A 14,314-nucleotide genomic window follows, 5' to 3' on the forward strand; every position below is an offset into this window, starting at 1 on the left:
GAGACAAGGAGACAAGTAGACCAGGAGGAGACAAGGAGACAGAAGAAACAAAGCTCAGTTAGAAAAAAGTCAAACTCAGAACATCTGCTAAAAACAGCTTCTCATCTGTCAGAGAGCAGAAACACTAAAGGGTCACTCCACTGTTTCTGACCCCGGTCCTGTCTGTACGTATCCTGGTCTCTGAAGGACCAGTAGGTACGAAAAGGTATGCAGCCCGTCTGGTGGCTGCTGGCTGAGGTGATCTACTGGACCAGTTCCAACACTTTCACTACCTACCAGTCACTCAGACACCAGGATGAGGACACAGAGGACCAGGGGGAGAAACAGTGGAGTGACCCTTTAACACCACCTACAGAACATCTAGATGTGGTGAAGAATGAACTACATGTGTTAACATGGACGACAGCAAGTTAGGGAGGCACTTTATAGTCTCTGGGGAGAATACTGACACACACACTGACACACACACTGACACACACACTGACACACACACTGACACACACACTGACACACACAGACACACACACTGACACACACACTGACACACACACTGACACACACACTGACACACACTGACACACACTGACACACACACTCTGACACACACTCTGACACACACTCTGACACACACACTGACACACACACTGACACACACACTGACACACACACTGACACACACACACACACACACACACACTGACACACACACTCTGACACACACTCTGACACACACTCTGACACACACTCTGACACACACTCTGACACACACACACTGACACACACACTGACACACACTCTGACACACACTCTGACACACACTCTGACACACACACACTGACACACACACACTGACACACACACACACTGACACACACACACTGACACAGACACACTGACACACACACACACTGACACACACACACACACACAGACACACACACAGACACACACAGCGTGGCGGTCGGCATGTTACTCACGCTGTCGCTCAGCGTGGCGTCACAGCCCGGCTGAGCCAGCAGCAGCTTGACGATCTCCACGTGTCCGTGTTCGCTGGCACACATCAGGGCCGTGGAGCCCTCGTCGTCCTGGATGTTGACGTCGGCGCCGTGAGCCAGCAGGGCCCGGACCATGTCCATCCTGCCGTGACTGACCGCCAGCATCAGCCCCGTCTGCCCGGCCTGGTTCAGACCGGAAAACAGTCAGAAGTGTTCAACTGTTTAATAATGTCGAGTAACGGCAAAGAAAAGCATCAGACAACATTTGGACTTTCACTATTAAAACCATGCGGCCTCAAAGCTTCCTGTTTCTGAGGAACGTTCTGGTTCACATCAGCTGGTGTCTGTGTGTGTGTGTCTGTGTGTGTGTGTGTGTGTGTGTGTGTGTGTGTGTGTGTGTGTGTGTGTGTGTGTGTGGTGAACTGGCAGCCTGGAAACACATCAAACAATTAGGGGCTGCTGTGTCACTGGTGGGGCCTGATGGGGCCTGGTGGGGCCTGATGGGGCCTGGTGGGGCCTGGTGGGGCCTGGTGGGGCCTGGCGGGGCCTGGTGGGGCCTGGTGGGGCCTGGTGAAGCCTGGTGGGGCCTGGTGAAGCCTGGTGGGGCCTGGTGGGGCCATGAACCTCTGGATCTGATGATGGAGCAGCTCCATTGTCTTACCGTCTGTGACCAGCAGGTGTCACCAGAGCACAACGAGACAGCAGGTCTGATCACAGGTGACACCTGCTCCACCTCTCATTCATCATCACCACCTTCATCTCCCTGCTCACACAACACCCCCACACTGACCCCCCCCCCACACACTGACCTGGCTGGCCCGGGCGTTGACGTCCCCCTTACTGAAGAGCTCCTCCACGATGCTCATGTCTGTGGGCGTCTCCACTGCAGCCAGAGCAGCGAGCATGATGGGAGTGTATCCAGCCTTATTCTGCTGGTTCACATGACACACGTCTGACACACACACACACACACACACACACAGACAGACAGACACACACACACACACACACACAGAGACAGACAGACACACACACACACACACACAGAGACAGACAGACACACACACACACAGAGACAGACAGACACACACACACACAGAGACAGACAGACACAGACACACATACACACAGACACAGAGACAGAGACAGAGACAGAGACAGAGACAGAGACAGAGACAGAGACAGAGACAGAGACAGACAGACAGACAGACAGACAGACAGACAGACAGACACACACACACACAGACACAGACACAGACACAGACACACAGACACAGACACACAGAGACAGACAGACACAGACACAGAGACAGACACACACAGACACACACACACACAGACACAGAGACAGAGACAGAGACAGAGACAGAGACAGAGACAGAGACAGAGACAGAGACAGAGACAGAGACAGAGACAGAGACAGAGACAGAGACAGAGACAGAGACAGACAGACAGACAGACAGACAGACAGACAGACAGACAGACAGACAGACAGACACACACACACACACACACACACAGACACACACACACACACACACACACAGAGACAGACAGACACAGACACAGAGACAGACACACACAGACACACACACACACACAGACAGACAGACAGACACAGAGACAGACACAGACACAGACACACAGACAGACAGACAGACAGACAGACACAGAGACAGACACAGACACAGACACAGACACAGACACAGACACAGACACAGACACACAGACACAGAGACAGACAGACACACACACACAGACACAGAGACAGACAGACAGACACAGACACAGACACAGACCAGAGGAAGCCGTCAGCTGCTACAGGAGTCCTGACACCACAGAGAACAGTGTGCTGCAGTATCAGTGCAGGTACAGGTGTATACACATCATCATACTTCCCCTCGGGGGGGTTCACTGATGGGGAGGAGCCCGTCTGTGTCATGATGAAGGGCTGATGTGTTTCAGGTGAACGGGGCCGAGCTTCTCACCTGCGTCCAGCAGCTTCTTCACCACCTGGAAGTTGGAGTGCGACACGCTGTAGTGGAGCGCCGTGTTGCCGTTGCCGTCGGCCATGTTGACGATGTGGCGCAGTACGGCCGGAGAGACGGCGCCGAAGGCCCCCAGGTAGTCCTCCACCATGGCCGCCACCGCCGCCTTCTGGCTGGACACACGGAACCACTCGTGCTGCACGGTGTTCAGACAGGCTCTCTGGGGGGGGCACGAAACCTAGTCAGCTGTTTACCTACATCCAGAATACACCCATCACCACGTGGGGGTCACAGCAGAGGGGCAGCCTGTAGTCCGCACCGAGCCACGCTGGGCCCCCTTGGGCCCCCTTGGGCCACGCTGGGCCCCCTTGGGCCACGCTGGGCCCCCTTGGGCCCCTGCGGACTGAAGGCTGCAGACTGAACTGGGACTCACCAGGTCTTTGCTGCTCACAGCTTTGGGGTCACTCAGGTGACTTCTGAGGACGCTGCAGGCGGCCAGCATCTTCTCGCTAACCTCATACCTGTGGAGAGAGGATGACTATGACAGGAGATCAGAGCCCCCCCCCCCTTTTATTCTGTCTCAGTAATGTGGCTAAGGTCTAACTTTAACCAGACGCCACTGATGCATCCTGGGTAAAGTGTGTGTGAACACAGTAAAGTCGCTCTCAGCTCTCACTGTGTGGAAGATAAACTCACGTCTCTCTCTCGTCCTGCTTCTCTGAACTTTCCTCTTCCTCCTTCTTGTCCACGTCCTCGGCTCCTTCTGGCTCAAACTCCCCCCTGCTGCTCCCTCCCTCCACCTTCTGGTACCCCTCCTTCTCCTCCTCCTCCTCCTCATCTTCGTCCGACCCAGAGGAGCTGCTGTCCTCCGAGCTGGAGTCGTCACTGGATGTAGTCTCATACCTGAACCACAGGGGGGCGCCAACACCACACACACACACACTATGACACAGAAACACTGAAAACATCCTGACAGGTCGCCAGACGCTGATCAAACACACACACACACTCTCTCACACACACACACTCTCTCACACTCACGCACGCGCACTCACTCACGCACTCACTCTCGCACTCGCACTCACTCTCGCACTCGCACACACACACACACACACACACACACACACACACACACACACACACACACACACACACACACACACACACACACACACACACACACACACACACACACACACACACACACACACACACACACACACACACACACACACACACACACACACACACACACACACACACACACTCACTCACTCACTCACTCACTCACTCACTCACTCACTCACTCACTCACTCACTCACTCACTCACTCACTCACTCACTCACTCACTCACTCACTCACTCACTCACTCACTCACTCACTCACTCACTCACTCACTCACTCACACTCACTCACTCACACTCACACTCACACTCACACTCACACTCACACTCACACACACACTCACACTCACACTCACACTCACACTCACACTCACCCTCCGTTCACGCCAACAAACTGCAGGTTCTTCTTGGCGCCGCTGGAGTCGGGTCGGCCATCTTTCTTCTTCATGATGGACTTCAGGGTGCTCTGGCTGCACGGCTGGCCTGAACACAGCAGATGAAGACAATGGATCAGCTGGTTCTACAATAGTTCTACAATGATCCCCGTGTCAACAGCTGATAACCAGTACCCATCGTTATCGGCTGTGTGTGATCAATAATCTGAATCCTCCCTGTGTGTGTGTGTGTGTGTGTGTGTGTGTGTGTGTGTGTGTGTGTGTGTGTGTGTGTACCGTGCAGCGCTGTAGACATCTGCAGGTCCATGCGGCTCTTCTGCTGCTGCTCAGGTGTGCTGGCAGGTTTACCTGCTCGGCTGAGGCCTGACGGCTTCCTTTCCGTCACAGACAGCTGACTGCTCTCTGAGGGCACCGGCAGAGGTCAAAGGTCACCAATCATCACTTTTCAAGCTGTCACATGACGGCTGGCAGGAACCAAACCAGCTGAGCACAAACATCTGGAAATATTTTCGGAGGAAAAACTATGCAAGGATATAATAAACCTGCCATTATTGGAAATACGGGAAGTTTGTTGGCTCACACGGTTGATAAAGTAGTGACTGTAGGTGGACCTCCACCCTCCACCCTCCACCCTCCACCCTCCAGTGACTGTGTTCTGACATTACCGACAGGAACAGGAACTCCGTCTGCTCCGTGCTGCTACATTCCTGAAGCGGAGCAGGCTCTCCCCGCTCACACAGCCGGGGGCCGGTTATGTAACCGAGGAGGAGCCATGAATCAGCAGCGAGGTGTTAGTGGAGGCCGGCCGGCCGCAAAAACAACAACGTGACCGCTCCCCGAAAAGGAGTGAGCTCACTGTTGGTTCACGTCCAAAGCCCCCGCCACATTTTTCAGGGTCAGAGATAACTTTGGGCTGTCCGATCCCATCAGGGTCCTCTGTGGGCCGAGTGTCAACGCTGCAGCCACAACCCCCCCCCATCCAGACTAGACCCCCCCAGGACAGCTGAACCTGTGCTGGCAGCTGGTCCCAAACTACAGTAACCTCCTACATCCTAAATCTACCTTAAGTACATCTTACTTTGTACCTGTGTCTACTTTATCACTAAGCTATGACCCCCCCCCCTAGAACACTACACACTGTATAGAACACTATACAGTGTGTAGTGTTCTATACAGTGTTCTATACAGTGTATAGAACACTACACAGTGTATAGAACACTACATTGGAGGTGCCTGCAGCACAGCTATGGAGCAGGTTTATTGTGGTCAGTTCACATTCCTGTCGGTGGTTTCACATTATTCCAGCGGCCCCCAGGAGCTGGGGATACACTGCAGCAATATGCCAACAAAGGCCGAGGAGAAGGCTGAACGCAGTACTGACGTGAACGCTGCAGGATTTAAAATAAAACAATTAGCTTTTGTTTGTTCTGGAGAAAACTCCTCAGGGGAATCTGAGTGCTGCCGCTCCTCAAACTGTACAGACGTACACCCCCCCCCCCCGGAGTAAATCCCTCTGACCTAAACTTACTGAAGCAGAGCAATTCTTCTGTGTCTGAGCTTTCTGGAGACCTCAACATGTTCATGTAACAAGAAGCAGACAAACAATCTACTTTAATCTGTTGTGCAATCAGAGGCAGAGAAGGAGAAACTCCCTCTGTGTGTGTCTGTGAGTGTGTGTGTGTGTGTGTGTCTGTGTGTGTCTGTGTGTGTCTGTGTGTGTGTGTCTGTGTGTGTGTGTGTGTGTCTGTGTGTGTGTCTGTGTCTGTGTGTGTGTCTGTGTCTGTGTCTGTGTCTGTGTGTGTGTCTGTGTGTGTGTGTGTGTGTGTGTCTGTGTGTGTCTGTGTGTCTGTGTGTGTGTGTGTGTCTCTGTGTGTGTGTGTGTGTGTGTGTGCTATGACTGTCAGCCAATAGTCACAGAGATGGTTTATGCTGTTGGAGCCTTTAGCCTCTCTGGTGTTTGGGTGGATGTGGTGACCCCCTCACCTTTGTCCGAGCCCCCACAGTCCGGCTGCAGCGTGACGATGTCCTCTGCGCTCCCGTACTTCATGACCGAGTTGATGGATGACAGCGTGCTGACCAGCTGGCTGTTGATGGACCCGAACTGGGACTGGGGCTGTCCGAAAGCTTCTGCCAGCTCGCTGTAATTCTCTGCCAGCAGCATCTGCTGCTCCTGCAGCAGCTTCTGCACCCTCTCGATGTAATGGTCCAGTCCGCCCCCCCCCTGGGCCTGAGCCTGCGGCGGTGCCACCTCAGTCTCGACCTCTCCGCTGCTGCTTGTGACAGATTCAGTGGGCCGGGAGGGGCCGCACGCTATGTTCCTGGTCTTTAAGCCGACCAAGAAGTTCTCGTGGATGCTAACTGGTCCCACCCCGCATTCTTTGGTTTTAGTAGAGCTCGATCTGCCAAGCAGCGACTCCACATCTGTGGTGGTTCCAACAGCAACTGAACGCGTCTTTGCTGTTGAGTGGGCATCTTTGACCAGTCCCTCCCCAGCAGCAACCGTCCTGGTCTCAGTCACAGCTGTGTTGGTGTGCTTGTCACAAGTGATCAGCTCCGTGTCGGTGAAAGAGTCGGTCAGGACGGTCGGCTTTGTGTTGGTGGACTTGCTCGCCACCTCTGTCTCGGTGTTGGTCTGCTGAGTCGCTGATTCAGGAGCAGCCATGACTCCAGAGTCCACTTTGCTGACTGACTCTGGGTCAGTTCCTCGTGACAGCAGCGTCTTGATTGGACTGACGACCACATCCACCGAGCAGTCTCCACAGCCAACGGACCTCGACTCTTTGCTCAGCTCCGTCATGGGTTTGCAGAGAGCCAAGCTGTCTACGGATTCCTCCGTGTTCACCCCCACCTCACACACATTCAGCTCCATGCCGACCCGCTGGTGGCACGTCTCCACCCGCCTCCCTACACACTGGTCATTCACCTCCACACGCTCACGCACCACCCATCTGTCCATGGGGGTCTCTGGGCCTGTGGCTACGCTCTGCACTCTGGGCTGACAGGACACTCCTACACTGTGGCTCTGTAGAGTCTTATCTGTGTTGGCAGGGCTGACCTCCACAGGGTCACCCACCCCCTGGCTGCGCGTCTGGACCTTGGCCTCCACACAGGCGTTGTACATTTCCGGCCTGGCCATCGAACCTTTGTCTGCTTTTTTCTTGTTTGACCCACCGGCCGCCTGGAGCTCCAGCTTTAGCTTTCCCATCTCTATTTGGTGCGTCGTTTCTTTGAGCTGCACCTCCAGTCGGTAGATCTTCTCCTTCAGTGCTTCGATGGTCTGCTGCTGGAGCTCGATCTCTTTCTCAGCTTCACTGGTCATGCCCAGCATGGCCTCGGTCACGCCAACCGCAGCGCTGCACACTTCCCGCCGCTCAGTCGCCACTCCCGCATCATTTGTCAGCTTCCTCAGAGTGGCAGGAAGGTTGTTCATGTTTTCATCAGTAACTGTGCCGATGGACTTTTGGTGGGCCTGGTTCTGTGTGAGCTTATGAGTCTGAATTTCAGTGATCGTGTTGCTGTCCTGCGTTGTCCTCTCCAGAGCCTGGACGTCGGCAGCCAAACGTCTGAACTCCTCCAGCCGCTGAGCGCTCTGCTCCTGAGCTTCAGGCTCCATGATGTGCAGCTCCGTCTCCTTTTGGATGGGGCCTGCGTTCTCCATCTGGTCAGCGCTGCCTACACTGTAGGAGCGCTTGCGGAAGCCAGAAGGACCTTGATTCTTGGACTGAGCCGTCAACTGTCTTTTCTCTTCCTGAAGAACAGCAATCTTAACCTGTAAGATAGGAATGGTTTTCACCTGCTCCTCCAGCTCTTTCAGCCTCTTGAGAGCCACAACCATCTGCTCCCGAATTTGCTGCAGGTGTAACGGGCTAACATTTGTCACAGGCGTGGCCATGCCGGAGCTCATGGGGCTGTGGCGGAGGGAACTGCCCATGGATGGCAGGTAGCAGGGGTTGTACTCCCCATTGGGGAGGTGGCCGTTGATGAGGAGAGGCTGATGGGCGCTGGGAGAGATCTGGCTCGGGGCCATTGAGCCTGAGTAAGAGGACAGTGAGCTGCTGGAGCCCATGCCGCCAAAGCTGGCGAGGCGGCGGCGGGACATCGGGGGCTCTCCGTGCGGCTGCATGAGCAGGCGCTCCTGTTCGAGCCGACGACGCGTCTCCATGAGGGTCTTCTCCACCTGGGGGTTGTGGCGAGGAGCAAACCGGGGCGAAGGAGGCGGCAGGAGCTGCTTCTGCTCGGCAGCGCTCGTGTAGGACTGCTGCAGGGGGGCTTCACAGGCTGCTCTGAGGAGGGTGGGGGTTAGCGGCGCAGCGACCTGGGGCCTGGCGTTGAAGAAGATGGGAGACTGCTTGTCGTCGCTGTTGGAGGAGGACAGGGAGTCTGTGGAGGTCCATTCAGCCTGAGTGCTGCCCCCCCCAGTGCTGCCCCGAGGCACCGACAAGGGTTTGGACACTTTGGGCTTCCTCTGGATACTCAGCTTCTTAATGGTGTTGCCCCTCTCAATGTCATCGACATACTTGAGGAAGTCCAGGTCGAGCTGGTAACCGTAGGGAGTCTCAACATAGTAGGGGGCCACAGAGTCCGTCGTGTCCTCTGTGCCTGAGCATCTTTGTCCTTTTTCTGAAAGGGAGACCACAAGAAGATGACATTAGCTCAGAGTGCAGCAGTACATATCATAAATGTAACTTGTGAATGAGAATCTGTAGCTGTTGCTCCTCTGAAGCAGCTCCAGTGTGAAGTGTTTCCTCGGCCGCTGACAATCACCATAATTTGACAGAACAAGTACAAACACGTCTCAGGTTTCTCACATCTCCGCTGGAGAAGTGTGAGCGATAATCATTTTGGCAAGGAGTGGTTTAAGTCAGCCCAAAACTATGTGACATCCAGGCAGCACAGTGCTCCAAAATCAAAACATGTTGATGATCAGCGTCAGATTCAGCCTGCTGAGGTCTGTGGACACCAAGAAGTGCAGAGACGTGACTGAAAAGCTGTTTACAAAGCTTGGAGAGGCGAGCCAGAGGGGTCAGGGAGACACAAAAACACAGTGTCAATATTTTCTGGTCCAAAATCCATCCCTCACGTTAACACGGGAGTTTTTACAGACACAAATGAGCCATAAAGCGTCACAGAGCGAGCTCAAACTAGCACAATGACTGAAGTCTGAAGTTCACACATGTAATACAGATCAATGGAAGCTGCTTAAACCAAAGTCCAGTGTGGCCACATGCAGCTGAAGAGGCAGCCTGTCAGAGCAGCCCCCCCACACTGGGCTGGCTAAATGCAGCGTCTTGTTCTTGGTATGCCTGGAACTCTCCCCACTAAAGCAAACACAGGCTGGAAATAAACAGCCCCGCTCTTCCCCTCCAGTCCAGCAGCTCCAACAACTTCTCCCATCAGTCCTCCCATTCGGCTCCCACAGGGGGGGGGCAGGGCTCAGCAGGCTGCTAACAACCCCCACCACCTCCATGTCCAGGCTTCACTCACCTCAGACCAGCAGCCGTGTCTCAGGTTCACTTTCTCCTGAGCTGGCAGGCTGAGCTGCTCTCTGCTCCTCCATGAGGGAAATGTTCCACTACTGGAGTGAACCAAGCACAGCGCTGCTCTGGCCTGCCATTGGACGGCTGCCTCGTCCAATCAGGAGGCTCACAGCACGGCGCTTCCCCTCCCAAATAAGAGTCCTGAGTCAGTGGAGGGGGGGGGCTCTGACAATAACAGCCTGTTGTTGAGACAAACAGCTCAGCTACTGTACAGTCTGCTTCAGACTGACAGCAGTCAGACACACACACCATCTGTTGGACTGGTTTAGGTGCTGGATAAATAAAGTTTACTATTATTACAGGTCTGACTTTTAGTTATCTTTAATTTGATCTCAAGTCAGGCTGCAACAAGCAGTCGTTCTAATCATTTCATCAACGACATCGTTGATTTTTTTTATTGATTAACAGCTTGTCGACAACTCAGATGTCCAACTTTATTCAGTTTACAGTAAAAGTCATGAGAAGAGGCTTTAAATGAAGCTGCTGGTCTAAACAGAGCTTTACAGGAGAAAATATTCAGACTCCTGGTTGGACAGAGATGGAGCCCCCCTCCCCCGCTGTGACCAGAGGCCCAACAGCTGATCAGTGACCTCATCAACATGGGACAACTGAAGGGGTCACGCTCCAGGAACACCCCCGTCTTAGTTTAGCCTGTTAGCGTGCCCCAGAGTGTCGGACAGCTAACACACCTCCTGTAGACACTTCACCAAAAACTGGCCTGGAGATAATTAACACTTTATTCAAAACCAAGCAGTCAGAAGCAGTCGTCCGTTAGCCAGGCTAGCTGTTCCAGTCTTTATGCTAAGCTAAGCTAACTGGCTGTTAAATCCACACAGGATGTTTTCCTGCACAAACATTGAGCCCACAGAGAAAATGTTATTAGTGTTACTTCAATGATTATTTATCAGACTGGACAGTTGATATTTAACCTCATCAGACATCGACTGTTTAACTTTCTACTGTGGGGGGGTGACGTGCATGCAGACAGATAGCGCTGTGTTCGGCCCCGCTGGCTGCAGAAGGCACCTTTCAGACGCTGACAAAGAGCCCATCAGTGCACTCACTCACACTTAAACCCCCCCCCCCATTCAGCCAACAGTGCTGGTATAGACCCCAGGGTCCAGACCCACCAGGACCACAATGAGCTTCCCAAGAGTCCTCACAGACTGACACAAACACAGGGGGAAGCCAGGGATGGGACACCAGCACATGGGGGCGGGGGTGGGGGGGGTCTGTCCCCATTTCACCAACAACACCACTTCTGTGATTGGGGTGGGGGGGTGTCACTGACCGAGGCCTGAGCTGTGACTCAGCAGGGTTTTAAATAGACGGACAGACTTGACCGGGGGGGGGGCTTTATACTCCAGCTACAGTCAACTCACAACCAGTCAGCTAAACTAGTCAAACTGTTCCTTTAAAAAAAACTGGAAAATGAAATAAAAATCAGCCCCCCAGCGAGAGGAGCTCAGTGAGACCTGCTCAGACCTCAGGCCGTCTTCTTGGCCTTCTTCAGGCGCAGCAGGTGACCACGGCGGCATGAGAAGTGGGGGCACGGCAGGAGTTATTTCTACAGCAGGTTAGCAGGTTAGCAGTGTTAGCGTAGCATTCCTCCCCATGTTTCACTCTGTGAGAACGGACCCACACAGATCTACACACTAAAGGGCTTCACGTCCACGCGGCGGAGCGGACCGTCCTGACAGCGTCCGTCCTGCGTGCTGAGCATTCCTGGGGGGATTTGGCGTAAGAGGCTCCACTCTGTGCCGTTAGTCCGCTCAGGAATGTGAGCTGTCTGCAGGTGTGCGCTCGGTTCACACTGAGGCGTGGAAATGTCCTCTACATGTGAACGTCTGAGAGGCCGGAGAGCTGCAGGGAGGCTCTCAGCTACACATCAGCTGTCAGAGTCCTGAGAGGAAACACGTGGACACGCAGCACACGTCCTTTTATTAATCCGTCTAGTCTGATTCACTGACATGAAGGAGCCACAACACTGCTGCATCACATCTTTTTACAAAAAGTTACTAATGCAGAGAAAATAAAATGACTTTAATGTGATTTACTGCTGGAGACTTCATTATTCCCATAACGTTGTAATATCAGCCTTCATCCTGCCTATCATCCTATCCTGACCCCCACTGCACTCACTGCAGGAGCTCTGATCTTCAGTCTGAGTGTGTTTGGGGTCAGCAGGAGCTCAGCAGCCACATACAGACCTGAAACTGGACCCCCGCTCCCCATTTAGCCCCATTGTGTCTTCATCACCGTATATTTAGTGAGGATGAGCTCATGCTGCTCACAGCCAGGAGGCGTGTAACACGTACAAGTGCATTATTAGCATTACTATTATTATTAGCATTACTATTATTATTAGCATTATTAGCATTATGTTGTACTGGAGGAAACCAACTTCTGACTTGTACCACCTTCATCACCGACAGGACCGCTGACTCCGTGTGATAGACACTGAAGCAGGACAGACAGGACAGAAGCAGCGGAGAGTGTAAAGGGAGGTTACCTGGGTCGGTGCCGTTCACGTGCACGGTCTGAGCCATGGCTGCAGCTGCGTCCCACAACAAGGCCTGCGGCGCTCATGCAACTGCCATGCATCAAGTCCAGGTTAGCATGCAGCCTGCAGCCTGGGACGGAGACAGGACACACTCATCAACGCTCACACACACACACACACACACACACACAGGTAGGTAACAGCTTTCAGTGTCAGAGAGCTCTGCAAGTATGTCATCATCATCTTCATCATGAGATGCTTTTCTCTGAACCACTGACAGACACCAGCAGCAGGTCTGAACAGAGGCTCTTATTCTGGCGGTTCTGACTCCATTCAGGAACACAGAGACAACACGGGACGTATGTTCTGCTCCGTGCGGCGGGTGGGGCTGACCTCTGCTGTTCCACAGGTGTGTGTGAGTGTGGCGCCGGCGAACAGAGGAGCTCCTGTGCCCCCCCCGGCCCGGTCAGCATCAATGGACGCATTATGAGCCGGAACAAAAGAGCTTTTCTGCTGCGCTGGAAGGAGCCCAGAGGAGGGACCGGTCCACTTCACGGCCTCAGAGAGCAGCTTTGTCACACAGCATCTGGAGGAGCGAGGACACCGCCCGGCTCCGTTTATACACTCCGACTGCAGACTGGATTCCTGACGGACCCTCTGCCTCAGCACCGCAGGGTAGGAACTAGTAACACGCCAACTAGTTAGCAGCTGGTGTTACCATGACAACAACGACAACGAGAGCTCAGGCTGAGGAGACAAGTGATGACACCGCTGAACACACCCGGCATCGTTTTTCCTTTTCTCAATAAAAAGTTTCCATATCAACATCAAAACCAGCCGCTAAACTCCTGGTCGTCTCAGGAGGAAAGATCACGTTAACAACCTGATGGTGAGACCGGTTAGTTCATACATGATGATCCGTCTGTTGCTGGATGAAGGACCAACTCTTCCCGTCCTAACAAGGCTTTAAAGGACTAGTCCGCATCTTTCCCCTCTGTTTTCTCCACACCACAGCATTCAGTTAATGGACATGCTGAGGAGAGTTTACGGCTCTGGTGGCTGTTGGTGTTTCAGCTGGAAGGACTTTCCTGCCGTCACACGTATGACTGCAGACCTCCACTGAGCCTGATCACACTGCATCATGTCTGAGGAGCTGATCCCACGTTCTTCAGCATGAGCTGCTGCAGGACGTCCTGCCAACAGCACACATGACCTTTACATCTTCCCCTGGCTGAAAACCTGCTCCTCTACCACTCGGCTCATGCAGCTTACCTGTAACTCTCATTCTACCCTCCTCTCGCTCGCAGGCTCCAAACACGACTGAGTCCACGGCCCCGACAGCGGGCCCGTTCCCAGCAGCCCCTGAGCAGGGGGATAGGTTTCACAGCTAAGATTAGACAGCTTCCTCAGATGACAGCCAAACCATCTGCGTCCTAAAAGAGGAAACAAGCTTCAGGCCGTTCAGAGGGAGCCGACCCTGCTCTGGGCCTCCAGGTGAAACCACGGCGAGCGAAGGTGGTTAACAAGCTCCGGTGACCTTCAGCTAACGAGGCCGCCAGCGGAGCGCCGGTCACACATTAACCAGCACAGCGGCGTTTCTATTCAGCCGCCAGCAGCTGGAGGCGAGGACGACCGTCAACAAAAAGCCATAATCACCAAGTCTGCAGCCAGCCTTCAAAATAAAAGCCCTGTTCATGAGGCGTGTCAGCAGACAGCAGTGTGTGTTAAATAATACATTTAGATATCAGGTCACACACACACACACACACAC

General features: G+C 53.7%; 1 protein-coding gene across 2 annotated transcripts in view; it reads right to left on the reverse strand.

Moving 5' to 3' along the window:
• kank1a (KN motif and ankyrin repeat domains 1a) overlaps window positions 1-14,314 on the reverse strand; it is a 29,552-nt gene that overhangs the window by 1,781 nt on the left and 13,457 nt on the right. Inside the window, exons 2-10 of one of the 2 annotated variants that reach the window (XM_070833680.1) lie at window positions 12,553-12,673; window positions 6,487-9,123; window positions 4,780-4,905; window positions 4,483-4,591; window positions 3,680-3,886; window positions 3,417-3,504; window positions 2,984-3,203; window positions 1,805-1,947; window positions 978-1,178 (exon numbers count right to left, since the gene is read on the reverse strand). In XM_070833680.1, coding sequence (XP_070689781.1) covers window positions 978-1,178; window positions 1,805-1,947; window positions 2,984-3,203; window positions 3,417-3,504; window positions 3,680-3,886; window positions 4,483-4,591; window positions 4,780-4,905; window positions 6,487-9,123; window positions 12,553-12,589 — 3,768 coding nt within the window. In that variant the 5' untranslated portion in view covers window positions 12,590-12,673. Of the gene's footprint in view, window positions 1-977; window positions 1,179-1,804; window positions 1,948-2,983; window positions 3,204-3,416; window positions 3,505-3,679; window positions 3,887-4,482; window positions 4,592-4,779; window positions 4,906-6,486; window positions 9,124-12,552; window positions 12,674-13,815; window positions 13,847-14,314 lie in introns of those variants that run through there. The other variant, XM_070833681.1, reaches the window with a different exon arrangement.

The sequence above is a fragment of the Pempheris klunzingeri genome, chromosome 7 (assembly GCF_042242105.1).
Source record: "Pempheris klunzingeri isolate RE-2024b chromosome 7, fPemKlu1.hap1, whole genome shotgun sequence".
Classification (NCBI taxonomy): Eukaryota; Metazoa; Chordata; class Actinopteri; order Acropomatiformes; family Pempheridae; genus Pempheris; species Pempheris klunzingeri.